Source organism: Henningerozyma blattae, chromosome 2 (genome assembly GCF_000315915.1).
Source record: "Henningerozyma blattae CBS 6284 chromosome 2, complete genome".
Lineage (NCBI taxonomy): Eukaryota > Fungi > Ascomycota > Saccharomycetes > Saccharomycetales > Saccharomycetaceae > Henningerozyma > Henningerozyma blattae.
Genome location: NC_020186.1, coordinates 559,858 through 585,667, shown reverse-complemented (window position 1 = coordinate 585,667; position 25,810 = coordinate 559,858). Strand labels below are relative to the sequence as shown.

The following is a 25,810-nucleotide window of genomic DNA, read 5'->3' as shown; positions in this document are numbered from 1 at the left end:
TGTGATAATCTGCACTCTACATTTAACATTTTTCTTATTTTTTTTTAATTTAGATAATAAAATCATTTCCGCTAAAAAAAATTAATTGTAATAATAGAAAAATAAATTAAAAAAAATATGAAATATACATGTAGCTGAGTTAAGAAAGTAAAATAATCTATTTTTTTTCGACAAATTTTAGAAATAAATTCGAAAAGAAAAAAAAATTCTCCCTTAATTAGACATTCCCATCTAAATATGAAAGTTTTAATTACAAACGATGACGGCCCATTGAATGATATATTTTCTCCTTATATTAGACCTTTTATTCAATATTTGAAAAAGTGCCATCCTGAGTGGGAAATAACTGTTTGTGTACCAGATACTCAGAAATCATGGATTGGTAAAGCTCATTTAGCTGGTAGAAAATTATCTGCACAATTTTTATATTCCGATGTTAATGCGAATGACAATTCTTACAGGGGACCTTATAACTTACCACAATATTCTTGCACAGACTCTTTATTACCTCGTGAATCAACTAAACCATTACCAAAAGATACAATAGAATGGGTTTTAATAAACGGAACTCCAGCATCATGCGCTAACATTGGCTTATATAAATTATGCTTAAAGAAATTTGATTTATTGATATCTGGCCCCAATGTTGGTAAAAATACATCTGCTGCATATATTACTTCAAGTGGAACTGTTGGTGCCGCATTGGAATCTGTAATATGTTCTGATACTAAGGCTATTGCTATATCTTGGGCATATTATAATGGTGTTCAAGTAGTAGACTCAGCTGTGATGGAAATTGCTTCTGCTCGTTCCATTGAAGTGCTTCAATATTTGCTAAGCAACTGGGACCAGAACTATGATTTGTATTCAATTAATATTCCACTTACTCATGAATTGAATTTTGATACCAAAGTGAAGTACGCTCCAATTTGGGAGAATAGATGGACTTGTATGTATGAAGGTCCAATATATAACATTGGTAAAACACAAGATATCCAAGATGGTTCCAAATCAGAAGCAATCACGTTTAATTGGTCTCCAAATTTTGATTTACATGAAAACTCAAGGCATTCAATCAAGGATAGTGAATATGATATGCATTTAATCGATAGAAAATTAATCTGCGTAACTCCAATTAGAGCAGTATTCCATTCATTTGATAAAACTTCTGAATATTTTGATAAAGAAATTATTATTCCTAGAGATGATATAGTTTTAAATAAGAAAGTAAATGGAAACAAACAACTCTTGTCTGTTGTTAGTATCCCAAAGACAGAATACATTTATAATCCATTACTAAATGCCTTGAAAAGATATTTACCAAATGTTGATTTTCAATCCGAATTATCAAAAGAGTCTATTAAAAGTACTTCTAAGATTTTTCACTATGGGGATTATGAACAATTAGATATGGCAAGATTATTATCTGAACCTAATAATTATTATGCAAATTCATACATCTACCGAAAGGCTTTAATTAGAAAGCATTATTTGGCTGATACTATTAAAAATTACATCGTTAAACATCCTGAATCTATATTAGTTCAGTCATTTTTGGAATCATTTATCTTAGATCTGGATTACGCTGAATTTCTAGATGATTCGTTGGATGAAAATTGGGAATTAAGACAAGAATTGGAAAATATCGAATCTAAAAAATGGTGGATTGTAAAGCCAAGTATGAGTGATAAAGGTCAAGGTATTAGAGTTTTTAAAACCATTGAAGATTTACAATCTATTTTTGATTCATTTGATGATGAACCCGATGAAAATGTCGATGAAAATGATAATGAAAATAAGATTATTATATCGCAGTTACGCCATTTTATCGTTCAAGAATACTTGAAGAATCCTTTATTATTACCATCGATGAATAATAAGAAATTCCATATTAGATGTTATATCACGTGTAAGAGTGACTTACAAGTCTTTGTATACGACAGAATGCTTGCATTATTTGCACCAACTCCATTCAAGAAATTAGACGAAGAATCATACACTGCCACTAACCATCAAGACTTGGAATGCCATTTAACAAATACATGTTTACAAGAGGGGAATGGTAAAGAATTATCTGTTATGGAATTCAATAATTTAAAGGACATATCTACCGAAACAAAAAAAAAATACATTGATCAAATTCATGAAATAGCACATGACTTATTCCTTGCTGCTGCAACAGTAAACAGAATAAATTTTCAACCTTTACCAAACGCTTTTGAAACATATGGTGTTGATTTATTGGTGGATTCAGATTACAATGTCAAAATATTGGAAGTTAACGCGTATCCAGATTTTAAACAAACTGGTGACGAATTAAAGGGATTAATTGATCAATTGTTCGACAATACTGTCAAGTTCTGTGTCTTACCATTTTTCAACAAGAGTTTCAATGTTCTCCCAGATGCTAAGTCTTCTTTTACCAAAGTATTGGACCATACATCTAATAGTTGGTAGCATCACACGCATTATTTATATTGCATACTCACTCTTTATAATTATTTGTACTTTTTTTTAAAAAAAAATGTTATCTAGTTTCTGCACTTAAACAATCATACAATATCCTTTATTGATTCAAGCCATTATCATTTGTTAATTACTAATGTCTATAACATCATAGAGGTTATATACTACGGAGTTTTTAATTTATACTTGAATCCTGAGACACCTCGGAAAATAGCAAAACTTCCAAAACACGGTGTTTAGCTTAGAGCCGAAAGCAAATGAAACTAAAACACACTCCGTCTTACCTTATAATATATATATATATAAATATATAGAATAAAGAATATATGCATTACTTTTAAGAATCTAGACATTATTTAACTATTTTGCAATAACTTGTAATCTTTGTTTACATCGCAAATATTTAGTCTACTAAGGTTCATTAAGGGTACAAAAATGTTTTCCACTGCTATTAAATACCTGACAATAGTTTATTTGATCTCCTCTTACAAAACTTTACCTGGTGCTTATTTTATTAGATTCTATTACCATGTTTGTAGATTATTATTCAAACCATATTTTACAGGAAAGGAAACATTAAATATTGAGACTCTACAAAAGAGTAAATATGGTTGTTTTGCTCATAGTAAGTATTCCACTTATGCTTCTCCATGGGAATGTGATTTATACTTTCATAAAAACAACTCTACTTATTTTTCTGAATTAGATATTAGTAGAGGTGAATTAATGTTAAGTATCTTCCAAAAATTGTTCTTGAAATCTAAAAAATGGCCTTATGTTCCAGTAGCAAACGTTTTTACAAATTTTCTAAAAGAGATTTCCCCATTTGAAAGATACAACGTTACTTCACAAATTTTATGTTGGGATGAAAAGTGGATTTATGTCTTGAGTAAATTTACTAAGAATAATGATAAGATTTTATGCTCCATTTCATTAACAAAGTATGTTTTGAAAGATGGTAGAAAAACTATTAAACCAAAGGACGCATTAGAAGTATGTGGACTTTACAATGCAGATGCTGCTGCTTTATCTGAAAAGAATTTGAAAATATTGGTCAATGACTGTGGTTTTCATGAAACTGGCCCCTTAGAAGAAATGACTACTTCTAATATTCAATTATAAATTTCCTAGCATTTAAGATTAATTGTCATCTTTTTTTTATAGAGAAAATAGTTCTCATTTTATCTATGTATTTTCTTTTTTTTTTTTTTTGTTCAACTTAAATTAAAATATTAACTAACTAACTAACTATATAAATAAATATAACTAGTTATAGATATAGCTATTTCATACTCATCCAAGGCTCGCTGGCTCTTAATGTAACCTTATATATAAAAATTTTTTATTTACTATTTTTGACAGTTAATTAAATGTTAAATATTTGGCGTCATTTGTTTACAACTCCGGTAATATTTCAAGGTGGAACATTGAAAAAATAGGGTATTATTTACCTAAAGCGTATGATTAGAAATGAAATTTACTGTAAAGTTAAATTAAGTTCTAGTATTTAAGTATTTTTAATATTTTTTAAACTGCAGATCTAGAAAAATCAAAAAGCAACAACAAAAAAAGAAATCATTGACAATATCAGTTATTTAAGTTTATATAACCATGCCAACTTTAAGGAACCATCGGGTTTTAAGGCATCGTGGTGTACAGCTTTCTAACGCTCCACCATCACAAGATCTATTTCGCAAACCTATAGATGAATTAGAATCAGATCTACTCAGAGTCAATGCTCAATGGAATAATGAATTATCTATTAATACAAATCCTTTAGAGTTGGCATTATATTTTCTGGATGAAACATCAATTGGCTTAGGTCATAGAGTACAGGAGTTTGCTGACTTACAAAAAAAATTTGGACATGATTTAAGATCTGTAGCATATGATAATTACGAGTCTTTTAATACTAACATTGCCTCTTATGATATAGCTGTAGACTCTATAAACAGAGCTCAAGGTAATATTTCAGATATTCAAAGTAATATGAACTTAGTGAAAGAAAATATTACTAGAAATAAAGGTAATTTAGAAAATTTGAATGAAAAATCAATCATAATTGACAGTCAAATAAATATCTTAAGTGCAATCGAAGAAATGTTAGTTATGAAAAGTAAAATAGAAAATTATATGACCAGCAGAGAATACTTGGATGTTCAAAGAAACATTGTGAAAAGTTATACTTTGGCAAATAAATATTCATTATGGGAAATACCACAATTAAAATCTTTAAAGAATGAATTAGATAACTATGAACATACATTATTTAAAAATGTAATGGAGGAAATCAAAATAATTATTTATTCCAAAAATGAACAAATGATAAAGAAAACTATTATATTTGAGAATCATAGTACTTATATAGGCGATAATTTAACAAATATAGAGGATTATCTATCTTCTATTATTAATATGGATATACAGAAACAAGCACGACTTATGAATCAAGACTTAAAAGAGTTTTTAGAAAGTATAAAGAATTTAATACCATCTAAAATAACTGCTTTTACACAAGTAAGAGAGAGGGACTCGCATTATAAGGATTTATTTGAATATTTAACAATTTTGCGAGATATTAAAAGATTGCCTCTTGCTTTACAAATTCTAACTAATAATGTGCGAGAGGAACTTAGTATTATGATAACCAATAATAAAGCACGATTAGTTGAAGAGCATCCATCATTACGTCAATTTACAAATTCAATGAAGAAAACATTTGGTCTTTCTCTAAAAGATATTCTTTCAGTCTTTATTAAAGAGTGGTTTTGGCAAATGTTTGTAAGATTTTCTTCCATAATTCAATGTCATATAGTAATATCAGAGAGTATTCCAATTATTCTTCATTTCCAATCCTCTACAGAATTAGCAACGACTTACAATCTAGAAGCTATTTGGAATGATGTGTTTCGTGAAATAACAATTGTTTTAAACAGATATCTGAATGATCCACTGCTGACATCCGAAGACTCAAATTTGGATGGAAGTTATCCTCATCCAACGTTTCAAAAGGACAAAAATGATAATAATAGAAACAAGCAACTATTTTCACTACAAGCCAATGCTAGTGAACCTTCCATTTTACAACAACAAACTAGTGAGTTGAAAAATCTACTAACAGATTTATTTCCTGGATTTTCAATATCGAATAAATCAGATTTATCATCAGTGTACATTTCTGAAGAAATTATTGAGCATGAGAAACCTTTACTTCCACCTTCAACTTTTAATATGAAATTTATTTTAGATCCCTTCTTATTCTATTGTGAAGTCACATCTCATATAATCCCTACCCAATATAACAAGAAGTTCCAAAACCCATTGTTATTCTTCACTAAATATATGTCCAACAATTTTTTCCTTAGAACTAAGGCCACCTTTTCTCATCTGTTTAACAAAAATGTAAGTTTATCTAACCCATTTACAATTACAGCTATTAACAACAATAAAATTTTATTTCAATCTGCCAAAAATTTCCAGGATCTATTTTTTGATATTCTATTCATGCTAAATACTACTAATGTATTTCGAGATATTATCACCAATTCTGTTATTGATTTAGTTGAACAATTGCTTAAATATTATAACTCTTTATTTGATGAACTTCTTGGCTTTAATAAAGATAAATTTAACAAAAATATAATGAATATTTGGTTTCAAGATGAAAAACTGATTGCCACAGAAAAGTCTATATTACTAAAGGAAAGTAAAAATGATAGCGTACTTGAAAAACTAGATACTTTGTTAATATTTAAGCATTGCACTGATTTTTTCCAGGAAGGAAATGGATTAGAGAAGGATAGTATTGCTTCCTATAATAAGCTAAAGTCAATTATTCATTTTACTACCACAATACACTGGCTATTAGAGTGGCTTCCAGAATTACATAAAAACGTCTCAGCAAATAATAACTATTCATCCTTTGGTTCTCTAGATATTGATGTACTTCGAAAGGAATGGTCGTTTTCTGAATCGTTTGATATTTTTACAGTCTCAAAGATAAAATCTTTAAAAATTTGCATGGATAAAGGAACAACTACTAGATTTAAACAAATTATTAGTAAATTCAATGATTTATATTACAGGTTGCTAATCACTTTACGATTAGATATACGATCCAGATGCATCTATGGTATTGGCCTATTGTTTAAAGACACAGAAAATTGGAATCTTGAAACTGACAGTATTGAGCTAAGTCCCCATATATCTAAATTAGTAAGCTCTGTCAATTTTTTCGATAATAAATTTAAGAAACAGATAAGTTCAGAGGTAGAAGATTTAATCTTTTATGGAATTGATTCAGTTTGTGATCAAGCTTTCATTTCTGGTGGAAGTTCAATTACTGTGATTAATTATACAGGTACAAAAAAAATGCTCAAGAGTATAGAGACGCTTCAATTATTATGGCGAAATATAGTTTCTGATTCAACTAGAATTGATATGTCAAAATCCTTGAATTATTATTTACTATGCCAATCTCCTGAAGATGAATTTTTCGAACATCTAGAGACTGGAAACCTACTCGATTACGCTAACGAAGAAATAAAGGTTGCGCTTCGTCTTTCTTTTAGTGAGGAACATCAAAAATATAATGGCCAACTAAAATCAACAGATGATCAAGATACTACTGTTCTTTCATTTCAAAGATATCAAAATGCCGTCAATCGTTTACACAAAAGTTTGGTTGAAAACCACAATTCATAGATATCCCTGTATTATAAAGTGCTAACAAACTAAAAATGCTTTTATCAATAAAGTACAGTTTTTACTTGGTTTTATTGTATATATAATTCAGATTTTTTTACTACAATACCGAATGAACTTTATAATATTAAAAACGCGTAAAATCACATTTTTTTAAACGCCATTTGTATACCATATTTAAATAGGAACAATAGTTGAATAAATTTAACTTAAAATATAAAAAAGTATATAATATATCAAACATCTAAAATATTATGGATGATGTTATCGAAATTTTAGATGATATTACAAACCAACAGACACCAGTAAAAAAAGTTGTCGAAATATTTTCGATATCTTCAGATGAAGAAAATGCTAATGAAAAATACTCTCCAAACTTATTGGAACCCATACCAAAATCATCTCCGCCAAAAACTAAAATTACTACCCTAGAAGTAATTAGATCAAGTCAAGGTGGTAACTCTTTAGAAATTGATTTACCATTTTCTGATGATGCTTCTACATTAGGCGATATCTCGGTTGTGAAATCCAGATCAAATATTACAGATCCCTTTAAAGATCTACCATCAAATCAAACTTATTATACTAAACTAAAAAATAGAAAAGAAAATATTTTAGATAAAATATTGTCTGATACTTGTAATAGTAGTTTGAATATCGATTTAGATAATGCATCTGATATTGATTTGAAAGGTAAATTTTCAAATATTGGTGATGATTCAGATTCTATTGAAGAAGGTGTAATATTATTAGATGAACATACTCCTCCAAATGAAGATATTAGTTTGAAAAATACTACTGCACGTTGGAATAAATCCACTAAGTATTTCAGTTCCTCACAGGATGAAACCGAACTCGCAAGTAATAAAAGAAGACTAGGTTCTTATGAAATAAACAATAATACATTAGAAAATATGCCACTTTCCCAACCTACCCCTGTATATTCTAATAATTCTCAGAATAATGTACCCACTACCCCAAACTTCCAAGAAACTCCAGCATTAAATAACAAAAGACTAAAACCAAGCAATGAAAAGAATGAAGATAATAATCGTCAGTTATTTGTAGAAAATACTAGTTCTAATACCTCAATTGGACCATTCAATGATGACGCTATATCACCTCCAATAAATAACATTAATATCGTAGATCCTCATATTCCTAGTAATTTTCAAAATCAAGGTACAACTAAATTACATAATGATGTAGTTGAATTAAACTTGTCTAAATTTTTAGATGAAATAGAGGATATTAGTTACTCTAGCAATTTGAATTCTAATGCTACATCACCAACAAGGGACTTTGATGATGATAAAACGAATACTCCAGATTGTACAAATCATAATATGTTTCAGCCAAATACAGAGCATAGTAGCAAAGAGAATCTATTTCATGGGTTTTCTTGGGCATCATTAGAATCTTATATTATTAATGGTAAATATTTGAGCAAAGAAAAATCAACTGACTTAATACGACGTCATACTCAAACCAACAACCAATTATTTAAACAAGTCAATCAAATTTATAGAGATAATACAGTTGCAAGATCTTCACTTGTGGTTCGTATTCCGAAACTTTTATATGACCATTTTACTAAGGATAATACTAACGCTATTGATACTTTATTAGAACCTGCAAAATTAGAAATCAACTATTCAACTTCGAATAATACACCTAGTATTGAAATTTTTAGAAAGTGTGACAGTGTTTATGATTTTAATTCTGATGTTTATTTTCCCTCTGAAGAAACAATTATTGAAGAGAGTATTGTCGTACTATATTATTCAGCTCAAGATTTCTTCAGACAATATAAAGAATCTAAAAAGACAATTTTAAATGAAATAAAAAAATTACAAAATCATAAGAAATTTATAATATTAGTATTATGTGATATTTCCAAATTAAGAAGAGACTTAGAAAGCATTGAAAATCGAATATATAGAGAGAAAGTTAATAATCAGCTTTCAAATAATACTAATAGTGCGAGCCAAAAGAAGCTTTCTAAAAACTTGGAGCGAGTATCTCAACTGGGACTAGCATCAAATAATTTAAAAGAAATTTTGAGAAGTATTGATAGACTATGGAATGTGAAATTATTTACAGTTAATTCAGATAATGAATTTATAAATTTGTTACCAAATTTACTTTCATTAATTGGTAAACAAAGAAAAGATCCTTCTATTAGGTTTATGAAATATGCATATATGAAGGTAAAATCTGGCAAAAATAAAACAGATACCTTGAAGAAAGCTTTGCATGAAGTTGGGCGAATTCCAGAATTAAAAGCGTTAAATATAACTTCTATATATCCAAGTTTCCAATCTTTATACCATGATTTTTCAATGGGTAAACTTAAAGCTGGTAAAGATGGCAAATATTTATTAGCTGAAAATGTAGAGAAGCGTCTTTATAAATTATTTACATGCAAAGATCCAACTGCAACTATTGACTGATGATAATATGTTACCAAATGCTCTTTTTTTTTAATTTTTTTAACTATACTTATTTAATATATTTTCCTATTTAATTTTTATGAAGTTGTTTGTATAAAATATAACCTAATAAACACGAAATGATATTATATAATGACCAACTTAACAGTGTATAACATTTCGGCATTTAGAATATAGTACAATTTTAAAAAAATTCAACCTTCTTGAATTTACATACTCATCTCGTATCTAATATAAAATTCACAAGAAACTTTTAGTTGAAGCAAAATCTTCTTCATTCAAACTATCTTGAAGATGTTGAATGGAGTTGAAACCCTTTTCCAAAGTAGCTTTTTCAGCATCAGTTAGTTTTATTTTTGAAGCGTAAAGTTGTGATAAGAAATTCAATATTCTATCAATCAAATTTAAATCTGTATCTTCTTGTAATCTTTCAATAATTGTTGATATAATATTATCTTTTCTTAAGGCAGTAACGAATTCTTCATTTATGTTGATAGTTGACATATAAGCCGAGAGTAGATTAATTGTTCTTAATTTTATTTTTGGCTTAACTGTTTTATCTTTTAAAATTGGAGAAATAACATCCAGACCATTTAATTCTTTAAATTTAGCCGATGCTTTTTCATTATTCCTTATAGTATTTGATAAAGCATATAATGCTTTAATTTTTACGTCTATATTTGATGTAGTATTGGCTAATTCAATTAATGTTTTCATACCATTTTCATATTTAGTGAAATTAGTTTGTGAATCAACGTTATTTTGGACTGCAGTACCAATAATAGAGCATACAAGGGCAACAATTTCTAAATTTTCTTCGACTAATAGATTAATTAAAGGTTCCCACATTTTCATATTTTCAATATTATTAGCATTATCCAAATTTTCGATTAACATTTCAAAATTTTCTAATGCTATGATTCTATTTTCTGCTGTAGCCACTTTATTCTTGGCAACAAGAAGAGCCTCTTTCATTAATGTAGGATCATCAACTTGGTTACCTTTCCCAAATAATTGTTCTAATAATCTTGGATCTGGTGCACCAGCTTTAGCAATTTCTTCTTTATCACCTTGGGCGTTAACAATTGACCAATGCAGTAGCTTTTCCATTTTTGTCTTTATTATTTAGTATCTGTTTATTTTATTATTACGTGAGTTGGAAAACTGTAGTCCAAAAGACAACTTCTAAATGTCAAATATTAATTCTAAACTTCGAAATCTATAAATATATCTATTATCGCTATATATATCCAATATAATGTGATATCTTAATTATTTTTTTCTTAGATAAAATTCTAAATTTTTCAAAATTCCCGATGCAATCGGAGTTTGATTATTCTGACTGGGAAAACTCGAAGGATCTAGAAAATTCGATGTCAGAATACATGAGTGTCAGATATTACTGATCATAAAATGATGCGTTCAATATTTAAGCAGCAGTAATCTCTGAATTCTTTGAAATAAATTCATCTAGTTTATAAACGAAATCAAGACCAACAGTTTTCAAGTCATCAATCTGTTTTCTAGATTGTTTGATGGAGCTTGGTGATAACATGATTTCGTTGAGAAATTGTTTTTCAATTAACTGAAAATGTAAGTCGATCTCATTACTGCACCAATTGACTAAGATCGAAGAAAATTTGGATTTTAGATCGCTAGTGTTGAATATTTCTTGATAGAATAATATGGCTTTCTTTAAAGTTTGGAAACGGATAATTGCGATTTGAATCAAGTAGTTAATCGGATTATCGAATGACCCAATTTGTAGGATTAACTCCTGTATCATATTAGATCTATTCTGGAGAAATAGATCAAGAGCATTTTCCTTCAAGTTTAGATTAATCATAGATACAACGTAACTTTTTAATAGATCCATGTCATTTGTGTTAGTTATTAATTGAGACAGCTTATTAGATATCGCGTTATGTCTTTGATCAATTTTCAATTTGACTAAATTCTGTAAAATTAAATCATTATCAGTTACCTTGATATTTTTTGAATTTACATAGTTTGTTAATTCAATCAAAGTCTCTTCAATATGCAATAAATTTTCCACAGCAATAAAATATTTTAATCTTGTGAAATTCAAATCAAATTCTTCAATTTTTTCATTGATTTTAGCCAAATTGGAATATAATGATGAAGAATTATTATTATAATATGATTGATTTGTAGATAATGTTATTGATTGTAGGAAAAATTGATTTGTTATGTCGTTAGTTGTCGCAATAGCATTTAAAGTGGTTGCGTTATTAGAATTTACGCCATTGCTATCATGATGAGATTCGTTCAAATTTAATAAGAAATTACCTGTATTCATCGATACACCACCATTTTCATTACTATTAGACGTTACCAGAGGAGAGTGGAAACTATTACGATTCATAGATCTTAGCGGAGTTTGTTGTTGTTGTTGTCTTGAAGAATTTTTCAAGAAATTAAATGATTTTTGTATTTTCTTATTCTTTTCATTTTCAAGATTATAAATCTCACGTAAATCATCTTTGGCGTTTCTAATGATCTCTAATAAATGCAAACATTGCTTGGAATCACGAGATTCATATAATACTTGTATTGTGCTTGCAATTAGTGTTGAATGAGGTTGAGATCCAGCACTAGAATTAACACCACTACTGCTACCATTATTGTTAGATGCTGATGAAATTGTTGTGCTAGATGATGTTGATGAGAATGTAAATAGAATATGAGTTGTTGTTGTTGAGTTTGCAGAGATATGATATAATTGAGCCTTAACATTACGTAGATGATAACAATGATCTGCAATTAATTCATATTGGTTGGTTGAAGAATTTGTTATTGATGAGTCTCTAATAATTTTAGTATCCTTTGTTTTGGAAGCAATCAGTAAACAATCATTTAAAATAATAATAGAGCTTTGTTTTAATGGCTTTAAAGTGGTAGTATTTAACTCAGTCCAATCATTACTTTGTAAAAGAATATGACGCAAATTTTTGGGAATTTTATTCGATGATAAAATAGGGGGAGTGGGTGATGATGCCTTTTTATTAATTTGTAAATTTGATGATGATGTATTAGAGTTGTTATTTTTATGATCTGTGGATTCTGTTTGAAATGGTATAGAATTAATTAATTTTTGAGAACCTTCAATTTTTTTGAACATCTCGTTCAATTCATCATTCCACAATTCTTTTAAGATTAATAAAGAAGTATTTTCTCTTTGTGGGGTTGGTGAATTTGAATCATCAATTGATGCTGCAGGCAAAAGGCCTGATGATTGAGAATGACCATTTAGATATTCCAATTGAGCCTGGAATTCCAATCTTTTCTCGGCCATCAATTTAAATTCTTTAATTACTTTTTTCAAATCGTCTATATTTGATCTTAAGTTGGATAATTCTTTTGAAGCTAAATTTAGAGCATTATTAACAGTCATGATTTCTTTATAAGATCTAGATAAATTCATCTTAATTTCGGTTTGAACATCCATGGATATATCCGATAAATTTGAAGTGAATTTATCAATTTCCATGGCGGAAGCATCATTTAAATAATTATGGACAAACTGTTTAGCATTAAAATCTTTATCCATCAATTTTCTTTTTAACATATTAGGTTGTAAAACAGTACTGATTTGATGGTTTGGATTACGTCTTGGTGGAATTTCATTATTCTGGTTCATCTCATTACCATAGTTATTGGAATCTATTTGACTTCGTTTAGACATTTGATTTTGACCTTGAGCATTGGTTAGTCTAGATCTATTACGGGTAGGTATATTTAGATTATTATTGTTGCCCATATCAGGGCCCAGAGATGATCCCTCTGGTATTCTAGAAGAAGATATATTGTTTGAAGGTAAAGGCATTGAATAATCTAAAATAGGTGGTTGAAAATTTGAAGTGTGAATAGACATTCTTCTCTGCATTTGCGAAGCAACCCTATTTCTTTGTTTGGGATCAATAGTTGGTAATTGAGCATTAGCAGTGTTATAAGGATTTGGAGAAGTTCTTCGTGGATTCTTTTTTGGTAATGAAAGAGATGAGTTGCTACCAGAAGGTGTAGTGTTCAGTGACTGGGCTGTAGGTGACACTGAAGATAATTTTGTTTCAGACCCTCTTTTTTTCTTCTTTGGAGAATGTTTCCAAGACGTTGGCTTGGCCTTTTTTAATGAAAAGTCTACCATCTTCAATTAAAGATGATATATGTTTTTAAAATATTCTTAGTTTGCGCTAATTGAATTGCAATACCTTTAAATATCTGAATCTATATATATCTTTCCTTTAAAGAGATTATTATGAAAGATTTACTCCTTTTATTGATTTGCAGGAATTAGGATTATGGCTTTTCAAATTCGGAATTTCTTAGAAAATTTGATTCTTGAAAGATTCGAACACAGAATTTTAAACGGAAAAGTAAAAAATTAAAAAAAAGAGACTGAGCTTGAAAAAAGCGAACTTGAACGAAATTGAAAAACAAATTATAGACATCCTGGGTAAAAAAAACCTTATCTATACAAGAAATTATACAGTGTCAAAATTTATGGAGATGAGGCTTGTAAATTTAGTATAAGGGGTTAGTTAGAAAGTATAAGTGAAAATTATAACCCAATTGGATAACGTGAACTGAGATCATTTGCATTGTATCCTATTCATTTCATTCGACATGAGTTTAACCAGTGAGGACCTTAATTATTTGATATGGCGTTATCTTCAAGAAACTGGGAACCAGTTAACTGCATTGGCTTTACAAGAAGAAACAAGGGTATTAGAGTACGAAGAACGATTATGTGATATGAATGATAAGAATAAAAATAGTAAGAGCGAAAATACAGATGAGAAGAATTCAGGCTCTGGTTCAAATGTAACAAATAAAAAAAAAGAAAAGACTATAATAAGAGAAAGTGGTGTACCTAAAGGTGCTCTAGTGAATCTAATTCAGAAAGGTATATTGTACGTAGAGGCTGAATTATTAGCGGAGGGAGATCCAAGCAAAAGAGAAGCTCTACATCCTGAAGAATTTAGCTTATTAAAGGCCATTCAATTGGATAAATCATTGACTGAAGAAATACCTGAAGAAAAATTATTAGAAATGGAAAAAGAGGATGCAACAAAGTTAAGTAAGAAAAGTTCCAATAATGATACCAATGATATGATGGAACTCGATTCTGCAGATGATATAAGTTCCCAAATGAAAATTACCAAAGTATCAGATATAATAGAATATGCTATTGAAATGGTGAGATATAACGATTCTAAGGAGAATGAGAACTGGGCTATACTTGCATGTCATAGTGAAAATAATGACGATTCTCAATTAATTATAACGAAAAGTAGTAATGAGAAAGTTATTACACGGACTTCAGTAACAAGTCATATAAGTTGTATTGATTGTTCACCAAATTCTTCAGAAATGATAGTTGCTGTGGGGACTGAAGCAGGTACTGTACACGTTTGGAAACTTACTAGTGAAAAAAACGATGGCCAAAAAGATGATATTCGTTTACAATTGGTCAATGTTTTAGCTGCTCATGAAACATCTATAGTTCAATTAAAATGGAGCTTAACAGGTGAATATTTGGCAAGTATTGATATATCTGGTAGAATAGTTATATGGGATAGTATTCATGGAACACCTGTAGGTCATATTATGGGTAATCCATCATCTGTTGTAGCAGGTGCAGTTGCCTGGGTCGATAATACTCGTTTAGGGGTGAGTTTATCGCATGGTAAACTAGGTGTATTTGATACCACTGGTGAACAGTTGGGATCCTTGTCAATAGAAACAGAATCAGAATTTATTCTGACTTGTTTTAATACTACAAATAGAAAATTATTAACTGGTACTCAGGATGGTATATTACAAATATGGTCTGGTGGTTCATTACATCCTTATTTGATCTTAAAAAATAAACTTAATATCAACATCCCATTACTAGATTGCTTTTGGGTTTCCAATGGTAATTTCATAATATCAATCACTGTAGATGGTAGCATCAATATATGGGCAATAACGGGTAAATTATCTGGTGAACCAATTGCAATGACAAATATCGATTTAAGAGAAAAATATGTTTTTGCAACTAAATTGTCGCCAAATGAAAAATATTTGGCCATTGGTTTTAATGAAGGAGGCATTAATATCTATAGTATTCATGATATAATATTGAAATATCGAGATAAATCCACTACTTTAGAGATACTACCACTCACAATCAATTCAGTGGCTGAATATGAAGGTGGGAGAGTTGACTGTCTAGAATGGCTGGATGATGCTTCCTTACTCTGTACTATTAATAAAAAACAATTTTACTAAAACTAAATTCCATATAATATACGCCTGCATCTATTTGTAAAATATAATTTTTTTTAATGTAATTATATATTGTAACTCTTTAATTTTAATGATCAAAATATCAATGTAATGATGATCATTTTATTCAATCCTTTATGTTCTTTTGTAATAATAACCTTTTTTAAAATCTATTACGTTAAAGGCGGATTAAATTGTTAGCGAATTTTTAATTTTTTTTCAGACAAGATCAACCTATTAAATCTGAAAAATAATAAAACCTTTAAAAACTTACAGGGAACTTGTAAAAATAAAATTATAAAAATATAGACAAGAATTATTAAAGTACCCTACATATATAATGGATGCCATTACTGATCCCACCTTTCATCAAACGGCTAGACCTCAAGTTGTAGAAGAAACTCCCTCGTTGTTAACAGTAGTGATAGATACTGCACCCAAATTATGGACACAATTTGATAAAGAAGATCCAGATGATAATACAAATAAAGAACCACAATTACTCAGAGTAATTAGAGCTATTGTGGTTTTCTTAAATAGTCATTTAGCTTTCAATACCAATAATCAAGTAGCCGTAATAGCAGCTCATTCTCAAGGTATTAAATACTTGTATCCAAAAGAAGATAATAATAATGTTAGCGAGTCAACTAAAGAAAAGTCTAATCTCTCCATTATTAATAAAGATATGTATAGACAATTCAGAAATGTTGACGAATCTCTAGTAGATGAATTATTTTCCCTGTTTCAAGAAGAATCGAAATTCATTGATAAAAAATCTCAAAAATCTACCATTTCTGGGGCCATGTCATGTGCGTTAACATATGTGAATCGTATAACAAAGCAATTTAATGATGCATCTATTTTTAAATCAAGATTATTAGTAATCACATGTGGTAGTGGGCGTTCTAAAGATGAAGTATTCCAATATATACCGATAATGAATTGTATATTTTCAGCAACCAAAATGAAATGCCCCATTGATGTTGTTAAGATTGGTGGACATGAGAAAAGTACATTTTTACAGCAAACTACCGATGCTACAAATGGTGTATATCTCTATGTGGAGAATACTAAAGGGTTAATACAATATCTATCGACAGCTATGTTTATCGATTCGAGTTTAAGAAGTATTATTGTTAAACCAAACCATGGTGTTGTTGATTTCAGAACATCCTGTTTTTTAACCGGTAGAGTAGTAGCTGTTGGTTATATATGTTCAGTTTGTCTATGTGTTTTATCAATAGTTCCAAAAAATAATAAATGTCCAGCTTGTGATTCCAAGTTTGATGAAAAAGTAATTGCAAGATTAAACAGAGGACCTGTTTTACCAGGAATGACAAAAAGGGTACGTAAGAATAAATGATCTTGTCATCTCATTTGTTTCCCTGGCATGTCAGACAATATAAAAATAAAAAAAAACAATTCACTAAAGTATAGCATTTCATAAAGATATATGAATATTTAATTAGTATTTTATTATACATACAGTTTACATATATAGCATAATAGATCAATCTTCATGACAGAAATAAATAAATGGAACATAATAGCAAATAAATTAAATAGAGAAGTTGGGACATAATATTTACACAAAAAAAATAATAATGACAATGATAAATAGGACTGATTTTAAGCATAAATTATGCGGAGTATATGAATACCTGTATATAAGTAATAGAACATACAGGTAAAGTTTGGCATTTTGTCTTGGTTTGCTTTTTTTATTTTTTGGACATATTTCCATATACAATATCGAAATTGAAACTACTGGGATAATAATGGTCTACTCTTAAATGGTGAACTCTATGACTATGATTTAAAAACCTGCAGTAACAATTTGGTTCATAGCATCTTAGTCCCTTTATAGGATTACTAAGATCGGGTTGTGGCGGGTTTAAAGGGTTATGAAACTCCTCTAAATGTAATTCTAATATCCTTTCGTCATGTAAGTTTGCAGTGCAAGCACTACAAATAAATGTATGTAACTGTTCAACGTGTGATGGATATAACTCTAGCGCTATAGCTAAATTGTCACAAGGCGTCTCATCGCATATTACATAATGGGATTTGTGGAGAAGTTTTGCCCTTACCTCGTTAGAATAGTTAAATTCCTCTTCAAATGGTCCACGCACTCTTTTCATATTATATAAATGTTATTTTATTATTTATAAACACTTTATCAAAATATAAATATTTCCTGTAAATACAGAAATTTAATCTGTGGTCTCCTTTGATCTACGTTATATAAGGAAAAATTATAGAATTTATCAACAAAATCAATGGTTGTATTTTGGCGTGTTGTCGGAGCTGGGAGTAACACAACGAAAAATGTTCCTATATCATTTACGAGCAAAGAGGAAACTTAAGAGTATTATTAAAACATAAAATAGCCAGCTTATTAATGTTGGATCGTCTATTTCTTTCGTTTGTAACTTTGGTATCACGTTTCTAGGGTAACCATCGTAGAGATATTCACACTTTCTAATTCGGGATTTTTTCCCATCTAATTTTGCTGAAGTAAGAAAGATAAGATTCTTGAAGATGATGGAAAAATAACAGCTAAATAAAACTTCCTGATTTTAAAAATCTTTGGAAAGAAATGTGTTGATTTTGGGGACCACTAATTAGTATTTATATACAAGTGACGAATTAGGATGCCTTCTAAAAAAGACAACAAAAATAATAGAAATATATATGGGCAAAACAAAGTATTTGACTTGGAAGATGAAAACGTAAATCATTTAGCTGTAAAATATTTGCAAGATGTCAAGTTAGAGGCTATGACAACTCTGGGTTTTGAAATAAATCAAATTCAAAGTACGTTGAAAAATACAATATATGAGGCAGATATATATGATGATGATCAGAATTCAAACGCAAATGGTGATACAAATAATGCAAATAATTCCAAAGCAATGAGTAAGTCTTATCAAGATGCAAAAATAAATACTAGATGTATCAATTGGTATAGAAAGACACAGAAAACTATTTTAAGCAATGACACAAATAATCCTTTAAATAACGATGATATTTTGAATAATATTTTATATCAATTAAAATTGATTTCTCTTTCATTAAATTCTGATGAACAAATTAGTCACACCAAAATTATTGAACTTTTAAAAAATGTTCCTGAAAACTTGATTTCCAAATACATTATTGATGATGCTACATTAGAAAAATATTTTAATTCCTTATCTGATGATCCAAAAATTAAAACAACGGATGATGTTAAACAATGGTTCAAAAATAGAGCCACGTATGCACCAAAAGGGTTTACACATTGGTTCAATTATATTCAAGAAAATGAACCTTCTCATAGCATCTTCTACAATAATATTAATGAAAAAAGTTTTTGGACTTTGATTCAATACATGTGTCAAAATTGGATCAAGATGATTAAAAAAAATAAAAAGCATCTAGTATGTCTTCATCTCAAACAATGGTTGTTTTACTTGGTAATCCATTTGCCTAATAGATTAACAGCAGATCAAACTAATTCAGTCCGTCAATTAGCTAAAAAATGTCAACAACATTCAGACTTCAAAGATACAGCAGATTTTAACTTCGCTACCAATGAGATGAAGCTATTAAATATAACCCCGCCCTTTAATGATAATCAAATATCTATTTTCCAATTAGTTGTTATTGTAATTGCCAAACAATACGGACAATTCGACTTACTGGAAAAGACGTTGAGTGATGAGTATCCTCCTGAAGTTCCGAATTGATCAATATGATTTTTTTGATCTATCTATGACTAACTTTCGAAAAATCTCACTGGCTTGATAATTTCGATTACTTAATTTCCATTTTTTTACTTCGCCTACTGGAAAAATCTAACCCAAAAGATGTATAAAAAATGTATAAAACAAACAAAAAAATCAATGGCAACGAATTGAAAATAAAATTTTGTAAAATTGAATCAAAAACTTTATGTTGTATTAGTCTTACAATACCAATAACTATTTTTTTATTTCGTTTTTCTTTTTTGTTTTTGGTTTTAATAAGAATATATCTCATTTATTTTATAAAACAATATGTCTGAAGAATTTGCAGCACCACAGCTCATCGATGAATTAGAACCATCTCAAATGGATGACAATACTAGAGTCATAAAGGATTTATTGGCCGGTACTGCAGGTGGTGTAGCACAAGTGCTTGTTGGTCAACCTTTTGATACAACAAAGGTTAGATTACAAACATCAACCACTTCAACATCAGTAGCAGATGTTGTGAAAAATTTATTGAAACATGAAGGTCCATTAGGATTTTATAAAGGTACATTAACACCATTAATTGGTGTTGGGGCCTGTGTGTCTGTTCAATTCGGTGTGAATGAAGCAATGAAAAGATTTTTCCGTCAACGTAATGGCGATAAAAAATCAACCTTATCTTTATTGCAATATTATTTATGTGGTGTCACTGGTGGTGTTACTAACGCCTTTTTAGCTTCACCAATTGAACATGTCAGAATTCGTTTACAAACTCAAACTTCTTCAGGAGCCAATGCAGAATTTAAAGGCCCTTTAGATTGTATTAAAAAATTGGTTAAACATAAAAGTTTAATGCGTGGTCTAACTCCAACAATGTTAAGAGAATCTCATGGTTGTGGTTCTTATTTCCTTGTTTATGAAGCTATGATTGCTAGAGATATTAAATTTAATAACTTACAAAGAACAGAAATACCTGCTTGGAAGTTATGTTCATATGGTGCATTATCCGGTACATGTTTATGGTTAATGGTTTATCCAATTGATGTCATCAAATCTGTTATTCAGACTGATACTTTGAAAAATCCAAAATATAAGAATTCTATGTTAGTTGCGACCAAGCAATTATATGCCAAGGGCGGATTATCATCCTTCTTTAAAGGGTTTACTCCAACAATGTTAAGAGCAGCTCCAGCAAATGCAGCCACTTTTGCAACTTTTGAATTAGCTATGAGAACATTCGGTTAATATATTGCTTGTTTCTTACCTCTATGTCATTAATTTTTTTTTCTTTCAGTACAAGTTGTAAATAAAATATATTATATTTTGTTATGTTTTTTTTTCTTCCTAATTATTAATCTATCCCCAAACTGTTATTTGATGTCCTCCTTATTTATTTCCCCTTTGTATACTAAAAATAAAATTATCTCAAATTATATTCCACAATTGTCATAATTTGATAGTTGACACTTCAACACTTCAATATTTTTTTTTTCAAGTACCTGCCTTCTACTCAAGACAGTAATTAATTGATTAAAAATAAAGTGTATTTATAAAATTTATAAACTAAGATATATAATCAAACAAGCCTAAATACCTATAGCTATAATCTAAAGTTGTTCAAGCAACTTTTTTTAGGAGGTTAATTTAATCTTCTTAGTAAATAATCTATTTCAACTTCTTTAGTGATGGGAATAACAAACTCTTTATAGATTTTTACCAAGTATTCAGGTGTTATTTTAGTTTCATTAGAATTTGTGGTTGGATCGACACCGTATACTTCAGCTTTTTTAGTTAATCTTTCCAAGATTTTCTCTTCCACAGCAGAATTTGTTATATTTTCGGTAATACCTGCAATATCTTTATTCTTAATTAATTCTGTATATAATGGAATATTTGATTGGAACTTAGCTTCAGCAACGAATTTACCAAAATGAATTCTTCTGCTCAAACTTTGTAAACAATCAATGTCTCTTGTAGCAACAGAACCATAATTTTCAGGTTGGTCACCTACATATTTGGAAACCAATGGAATAATATGTTCAATGTATATATTTTTAATTTTGCTGTTATAATTGATATTACTTGCAACAGGATCTAATACAGGAGGGTATTCCAATCTTGGTAATATTGGTTTTAATAATTTATCAGGAAAGAATGGATTCTCATCTGGAGATTCGAATCTTCTTAATTGTGAATGTGCAATCTCTAGTTGGACATGAGCCCAATCTAGAAAAGAACCATCGAAATTTGGAATGTTTAATTCTTTATTGTTCACTTCATACACTGTTGGGCATGTAGGAAAATGAGATCTCTCGATAAAATTGAAGATAATAGTATCCTCCATCTTAACTAATTCATCTCTAATATTCTGCAAGTTTAAAACGGTTTTTGGTTTGTAAAGTCCATATTGATAACAAAAAAAAAAAAAAAATTCTCAGTTGTGTTATACTTAGCAGCAATAGCTTATAATAGTAAATAGCCAAATTTGTTATATTATTGTAGTTTGTAAAGTTTATTAGGCTTTTATTGTTATTTTTTTTTTATGAATCAATCACTTAGATGTAAGAATTTGTATTTTAATCGATGACTATTTCTGAAAAAATAGGCCCAATTAGGTACATCCGTGCGTGTGAGAATTAGAGCTTAAATTGATAAGGGAAACATCAAATTACAATTGTCATAAAATTAGCGAACTTTAAATTAGTTTAAATAAATAAAGAATTTGTTACTTGTTAATTTTTTTTAAAAATTTCCATTAATTTTTCATTTTTTTCGAATTCTTCATCCAAGTTAGCTTTATAATTATTATCACCGTAATATAACCCACAAGACCTAAACCATAGAAATCTTCTTATTCTTGATTCCCGCTCAGATCCACCCATCATACCAAAATTTGTATATGAATTCATTAAATTGGCAGATATCATCTCTTCTGTATAGCCTGATTGTAATTTCTCTGATAACAATTTATCTTGAAGTTTTGTCAAATAAACAATTGCTTCAAAACATACAAAGAGTGAGAAACTACAAATAAAGGCATTTTTAACTGTAAATCTCTCACCACCATGAGAAGTTGAGTTTTCCCATTCATTAAAATGATATGTGTTGGAAAAAGCATAATTGCCATTAAATCTAGTATTACTATTTGCAGTATTGTAATTATAGTTATTATAACCATTAGTGTTACTGCCAGCAGTGGTAGCGTGACTAGAACGATGATGGCTAAAAGGAGAATCACTAATAGAAGTATATATATTATTCTTGGCTCGATCTAATAAATACTTATATGAAGTTGAAATTATTTTAAATCGTAACAACTTCTCAGCATCTGTTAACAATATTGGTGAAGGATGTGGGTAATCACATATTGTCATATTTTTCACAATATTTTTTTTTGTGGAATGATCAGGATGATATAATTTCACAAAATAATTATATTGTTTCTTTAATTTTTTAATGTCTATAGAACCATTAGAATAGGCATCCTGAAATATTTCTACAGGAGTAGGCTGGATCTTGTTAGGAAAATATGGATCATTTATTATTTGTTGTTTCTTAGCCTTATTTGTGGGATCTTCTTTAGCAGGCGACACATAACCTCTAATGATAATAGGAAATCGTTTAGACCGTCTATTTGTTAGATGAGTTACAGTTTGAGACCCTTTATAAAGTAGAATTTGGCATTTAATATTATTAATAGTTGTCAACTGAAGAGTATTGCCTCGAATACTATTTGAATATTTCCACATATTAGATCCTTCTCGTCTGGTTATTGAAACAAAAGAGATGTATGCAATGTGTTTCCCTAATTACAAAAATTTAATAAAATTGAAAAATAAGCTTCAAATATTATATACCCCAGATTTTTGGGTTATATAATATGTTGTCTATGAGTTAAAAGGCACTAAATTAGCCATTTTTAGGTGAATCTGACTTTTTCTAATTTTGTTCAGATTCCCTTAAGAGATATTATTTTGCTAAACTCCGATGTTTACTTTATCACGCTAAAATTATTGTAACCAATAAGAAACAAAAAGGGAAAAAAAAAAATGAATGATGGCATTTTTCTTTTATACTGGTTCTATGGTATTTGTGAATGACTTAATAAAAGTATTAATGTTTCTATTGAAGGTGTCTTGTCTTGAACTTGATAGAGTCCATCCTTGGCAATTCTTGCCACATTTACAAGATTTATCATATGGATAGGTAATGCATCAAATAAAATACCTGAATTTTCGTAAATGTATGGAATGATAGCATCTCGATATGCACTTACGTTGTCATTTTTGCCTTTTACAATCTGATTTCTATAAAGTCTTGAACAACTTTGATTATCTATTTCAATACTAATCGTTCTAAGATTATTATTAGTTGTAGCAATATCTTGAATATCAAACAAAAATTTTGTTGTTGCCCAATATTTGTTTTTAACAATGGAATCCGCAATATCAATCATTAATTGATTATCACTCAACATAACTGGCCAAATCACTGGTGAATTGGAATTGTTTTCTAATAATCTAAACCAATTTAACAGAGATTCGATATGTATAGAAGAACTTTTCAAATCAGTTGAAAAAATTCCAATCAATGTGGGGACTTCTATATTTGATTGAGTTTGATTTAATATGAAAAATTTAAAATCAGATACACTAGAATCTGGTGATGTGGAGACATATTGATATAATTCGTAATTTACAATATCACTCGAATTTGATGGCAATAATTTAATCGAATGTTTTAAATTAAATAATTTTTCAATATTCGGTATATCAGTTTCATTAGTTATTTCAATCAATCTATTCGATGCAAAGAATGACCATTTACTTAACATAACTTATCTCTAATTGCATGTGTATATATCGAACTGAAGCATTTATAATTATATAAACCTTTTTTCAGTAGTGTTTATTTCCTTAAAACAGCGAATCAAAAATAGATTACTTATGAGACCCTGACCCTCACAATAAAAATTATACGCAAAAAAAAAAAAAAAAAAAAAAAAAAAAAATAAAAAGAGCTACAGGTTGTAATACAAATGATATAGCAAGTATAGGATTGATTATTGCTCTCATATATAAATCTATGTAAACATCTGGCACATACATATATAGAAACATGCAAATATGTTACTTTCTTTTTTGGTTAATTATTCTTTCAATTACCTAGAAAATTCATTCCCTAACTTTGTAAAATGAACAATGGAGGCTAAAAAAAAAATTATAGTTATCAATAGTCATGTTCAATCTGGGAATGGGGAAGTTAGAGATTTCAGGTATAAGAAAACACGAATATATTACATATAATCATACATATATAAAAAAAAACTGATGTGACGGATGTAGGGGATGGAACGAAAAAAAAATTTAAAGCAAAACTAAAAGTGATTTAGAAGTCCCTCTATTTTGATAATAGAGCAGCAAATTGTTGGATATCAATATCACCTTGACCGTCACTAACTTCATTTAACATGTCATCGACTTCTACGTCTGTTAATTTTTCACCAATAGAGGTTAAGACGTGTTTTAATTCTGCAGCTGAAATTAAACCATCACCGTTCTTGTCAAAAACTTTGAATGCTTCCAATAATTCTTGTTCAGAATCATTAGATTTTAATTGACGTGACATTAAGGCCAAAAATTCACTGAATTCAATTTTATTATTGCCATTAACATCGATTTCATTCATCAAATCAGCAACTTCAGCTTCACTTGGAGATAACCCAAGAGATCTCATGACAGTGGCCAATTCAGAAGAATTGATAGAACCAGTGTTATCTTTGTCGAATAAGGCAAAGGCTTCCTTAAACTCAGCGATTTGTTGTTCAGTCAAATTGGAGGACATGTTATTTTGTGTTGTGTTGTGTTGTGCAGGAATATGTTGGAATGGTTACCTTATTAAATGAAAGATAAATCTAAATTTAAAAGTAATTACAGCAATTCTTATGATAAGAAAATCAAACAAAAAAAAAAAAAAGAGATCACAGTAACAAAATTCCTGATATAATATACAAGCCAAAAGATCCTTTATTTTTTGGTTTGTTCTGTGGAGCCTTCTCCAGGCAGCATGGAGTTTTGAGATCAAACAAATTGAAATTTTAGCTTTCGAAATTTCAAAGCCGAGTGGTCAAAAAAAAAATAAAATAAAAACAGCTCCTGATCGTACTAAATGACATACACG

General features: G+C 29.2%; 15 protein-coding genes across 15 annotated transcripts; 8 read left to right on the top strand and 7 right to left on the bottom strand.

Annotated features, from left to right (window-relative positions):
• Nucleotides 1-237: 237 nt before the first annotated feature.
• PBY1 (putative tubulin tyrosine ligase) lies at nucleotides 238-2,457 on the top strand (the record flags this gene model as incomplete). Its single annotated transcript, XM_004178567.1, has 1 exon — nucleotides 238-2,457. One exon carries the CDS (start codon nucleotides 238-240, stop codon nucleotides 2,455-2,457), a length of 2,220 nt encoding a protein of 739 aa, XP_004178615.1.
• Nucleotides 2,458-2,901: 444 nt separating this feature from the next.
• On the top strand, nucleotides 2,902-3,588 carry TBLA0B02530 (uncharacterized protein; the record flags this gene model as incomplete). Its single annotated transcript, XM_004178566.1, has 1 exon — nucleotides 2,902-3,588. One exon carries the CDS (start codon nucleotides 2,902-2,904, stop codon nucleotides 3,586-3,588), a length of 687 nt encoding a protein of 228 aa, XP_004178614.1.
• A 489-nt stretch (nucleotides 3,589-4,077) lies between these two features.
• On the top strand, nucleotides 4,078-7,170 carry TBLA0B02520 (uncharacterized protein; the record flags this gene model as incomplete). The annotated part of the gene is made up of 1 exon (XM_004178565.1): nucleotides 4,078-7,170. One exon carries the CDS (start codon nucleotides 4,078-4,080, stop codon nucleotides 7,168-7,170), a length of 3,093 nt encoding a protein of 1,030 aa, XP_004178613.1.
• A 254-nt stretch (nucleotides 7,171-7,424) lies between these two features.
• On the top strand, nucleotides 7,425-9,623 carry MMS4 (Mms4p; the record flags this gene model as incomplete). The annotated part of the gene is made up of 1 exon (XM_004178564.1): nucleotides 7,425-9,623. One exon carries the CDS (start codon nucleotides 7,425-7,427, stop codon nucleotides 9,621-9,623), a length of 2,199 nt encoding a protein of 732 aa, XP_004178612.1.
• A 240-nt stretch (nucleotides 9,624-9,863) lies between these two features.
• On the bottom strand, nucleotides 9,864-10,733 carry FES1 (Hsp70 nucleotide exchange factor FES1; the record flags this gene model as incomplete). Its single annotated transcript, XM_004178563.1, has 1 exon — nucleotides 9,864-10,733. One exon carries the CDS (start codon nucleotides 10,731-10,733, stop codon nucleotides 9,864-9,866), a length of 870 nt encoding a protein of 289 aa, XP_004178611.1.
• A 319-nt stretch (nucleotides 10,734-11,052) lies between these two features.
• On the bottom strand, nucleotides 11,053-13,788 carry EXO84 (exocyst subunit EXO84; the record flags this gene model as incomplete). Its single annotated transcript, XM_004178562.1, has 1 exon — nucleotides 11,053-13,788. One exon carries the CDS (start codon nucleotides 13,786-13,788, stop codon nucleotides 11,053-11,055), a length of 2,736 nt encoding a protein of 911 aa, XP_004178610.1.
• Nucleotides 13,789-14,267: 479 nt separating this feature from the next.
• Nucleotides 14,268-15,917, top strand: SIF2 (Sif2p; the record flags this gene model as incomplete). Its single annotated transcript, XM_004178561.1, has 1 exon — nucleotides 14,268-15,917. One exon carries the CDS (start codon nucleotides 14,268-14,270, stop codon nucleotides 15,915-15,917), a length of 1,650 nt encoding a protein of 549 aa, XP_004178609.1.
• A 337-nt stretch (nucleotides 15,918-16,254) lies between these two features.
• TFB4 (TFIIH/NER complex subunit TFB4) lies at nucleotides 16,255-17,277 on the top strand (the record flags this gene model as incomplete). Its single annotated transcript, XM_004178560.1, has 1 exon — nucleotides 16,255-17,277. One exon carries the CDS (start codon nucleotides 16,255-16,257, stop codon nucleotides 17,275-17,277), a length of 1,023 nt encoding a protein of 340 aa, XP_004178608.1.
• A 358-nt stretch (nucleotides 17,278-17,635) lies between these two features.
• On the bottom strand, nucleotides 17,636-18,055 carry TBLA0B02460 (uncharacterized protein; the record flags this gene model as incomplete). The annotated part of the gene is made up of 1 exon (XM_004178559.1): nucleotides 17,636-18,055. One exon carries the CDS (start codon nucleotides 18,053-18,055, stop codon nucleotides 17,636-17,638), a length of 420 nt encoding a protein of 139 aa, XP_004178607.1.
• A 513-nt stretch (nucleotides 18,056-18,568) lies between these two features.
• BRR1 (Brr1p) lies at nucleotides 18,569-19,645 on the top strand (the record flags this gene model as incomplete). Its single annotated transcript, XM_004178558.1, has 1 exon — nucleotides 18,569-19,645. The coding sequence occupies one exon, from the start codon at nucleotides 18,569-18,571 to the stop codon at nucleotides 19,643-19,645; it is 1,077 nt and encodes a 358-aa protein (XP_004178606.1).
• Nucleotides 19,646-19,954: 309 nt separating this feature from the next.
• On the top strand, nucleotides 19,955-20,875 carry TBLA0B02440 (uncharacterized protein; the record flags this gene model as incomplete). The annotated part of the gene is made up of 1 exon (XM_004178557.1): nucleotides 19,955-20,875. One exon carries the CDS (start codon nucleotides 19,955-19,957, stop codon nucleotides 20,873-20,875), a length of 921 nt encoding a protein of 306 aa, XP_004178605.1.
• Nucleotides 20,876-21,269: 394 nt separating this feature from the next.
• ARO7 (chorismate mutase ARO7) lies at nucleotides 21,270-21,974 on the bottom strand (the record flags this gene model as incomplete). The annotated part of the gene is made up of 1 exon (XM_004178556.1): nucleotides 21,270-21,974. The coding sequence occupies one exon, from the start codon at nucleotides 21,972-21,974 to the stop codon at nucleotides 21,270-21,272; it is 705 nt and encodes a 234-aa protein (XP_004178604.1).
• A 388-nt stretch (nucleotides 21,975-22,362) lies between these two features.
• JID1 (Jid1p) lies at nucleotides 22,363-23,379 on the bottom strand (the record flags this gene model as incomplete). The annotated part of the gene is made up of 1 exon (XM_004178555.1): nucleotides 22,363-23,379. The coding sequence occupies one exon, from the start codon at nucleotides 23,377-23,379 to the stop codon at nucleotides 22,363-22,365; it is 1,017 nt and encodes a 338-aa protein (XP_004178603.1).
• A 332-nt stretch (nucleotides 23,380-23,711) lies between these two features.
• On the bottom strand, nucleotides 23,712-24,464 carry IML3 (Iml3p; the record flags this gene model as incomplete). The annotated part of the gene is made up of 1 exon (XM_004178554.1): nucleotides 23,712-24,464. The coding sequence occupies one exon, from the start codon at nucleotides 24,462-24,464 to the stop codon at nucleotides 23,712-23,714; it is 753 nt and encodes a 250-aa protein (XP_004178602.1).
• Nucleotides 24,465-25,030: 566 nt separating this feature from the next.
• On the bottom strand, nucleotides 25,031-25,474 carry TBLA0B02400 (uncharacterized protein; the record flags this gene model as incomplete). The annotated part of the gene is made up of 1 exon (XM_004178553.1): nucleotides 25,031-25,474. One exon carries the CDS (start codon nucleotides 25,472-25,474, stop codon nucleotides 25,031-25,033), a length of 444 nt encoding a protein of 147 aa, XP_004178601.1.
• Nucleotides 25,475-25,810: the final 336 nt, after the last annotated feature.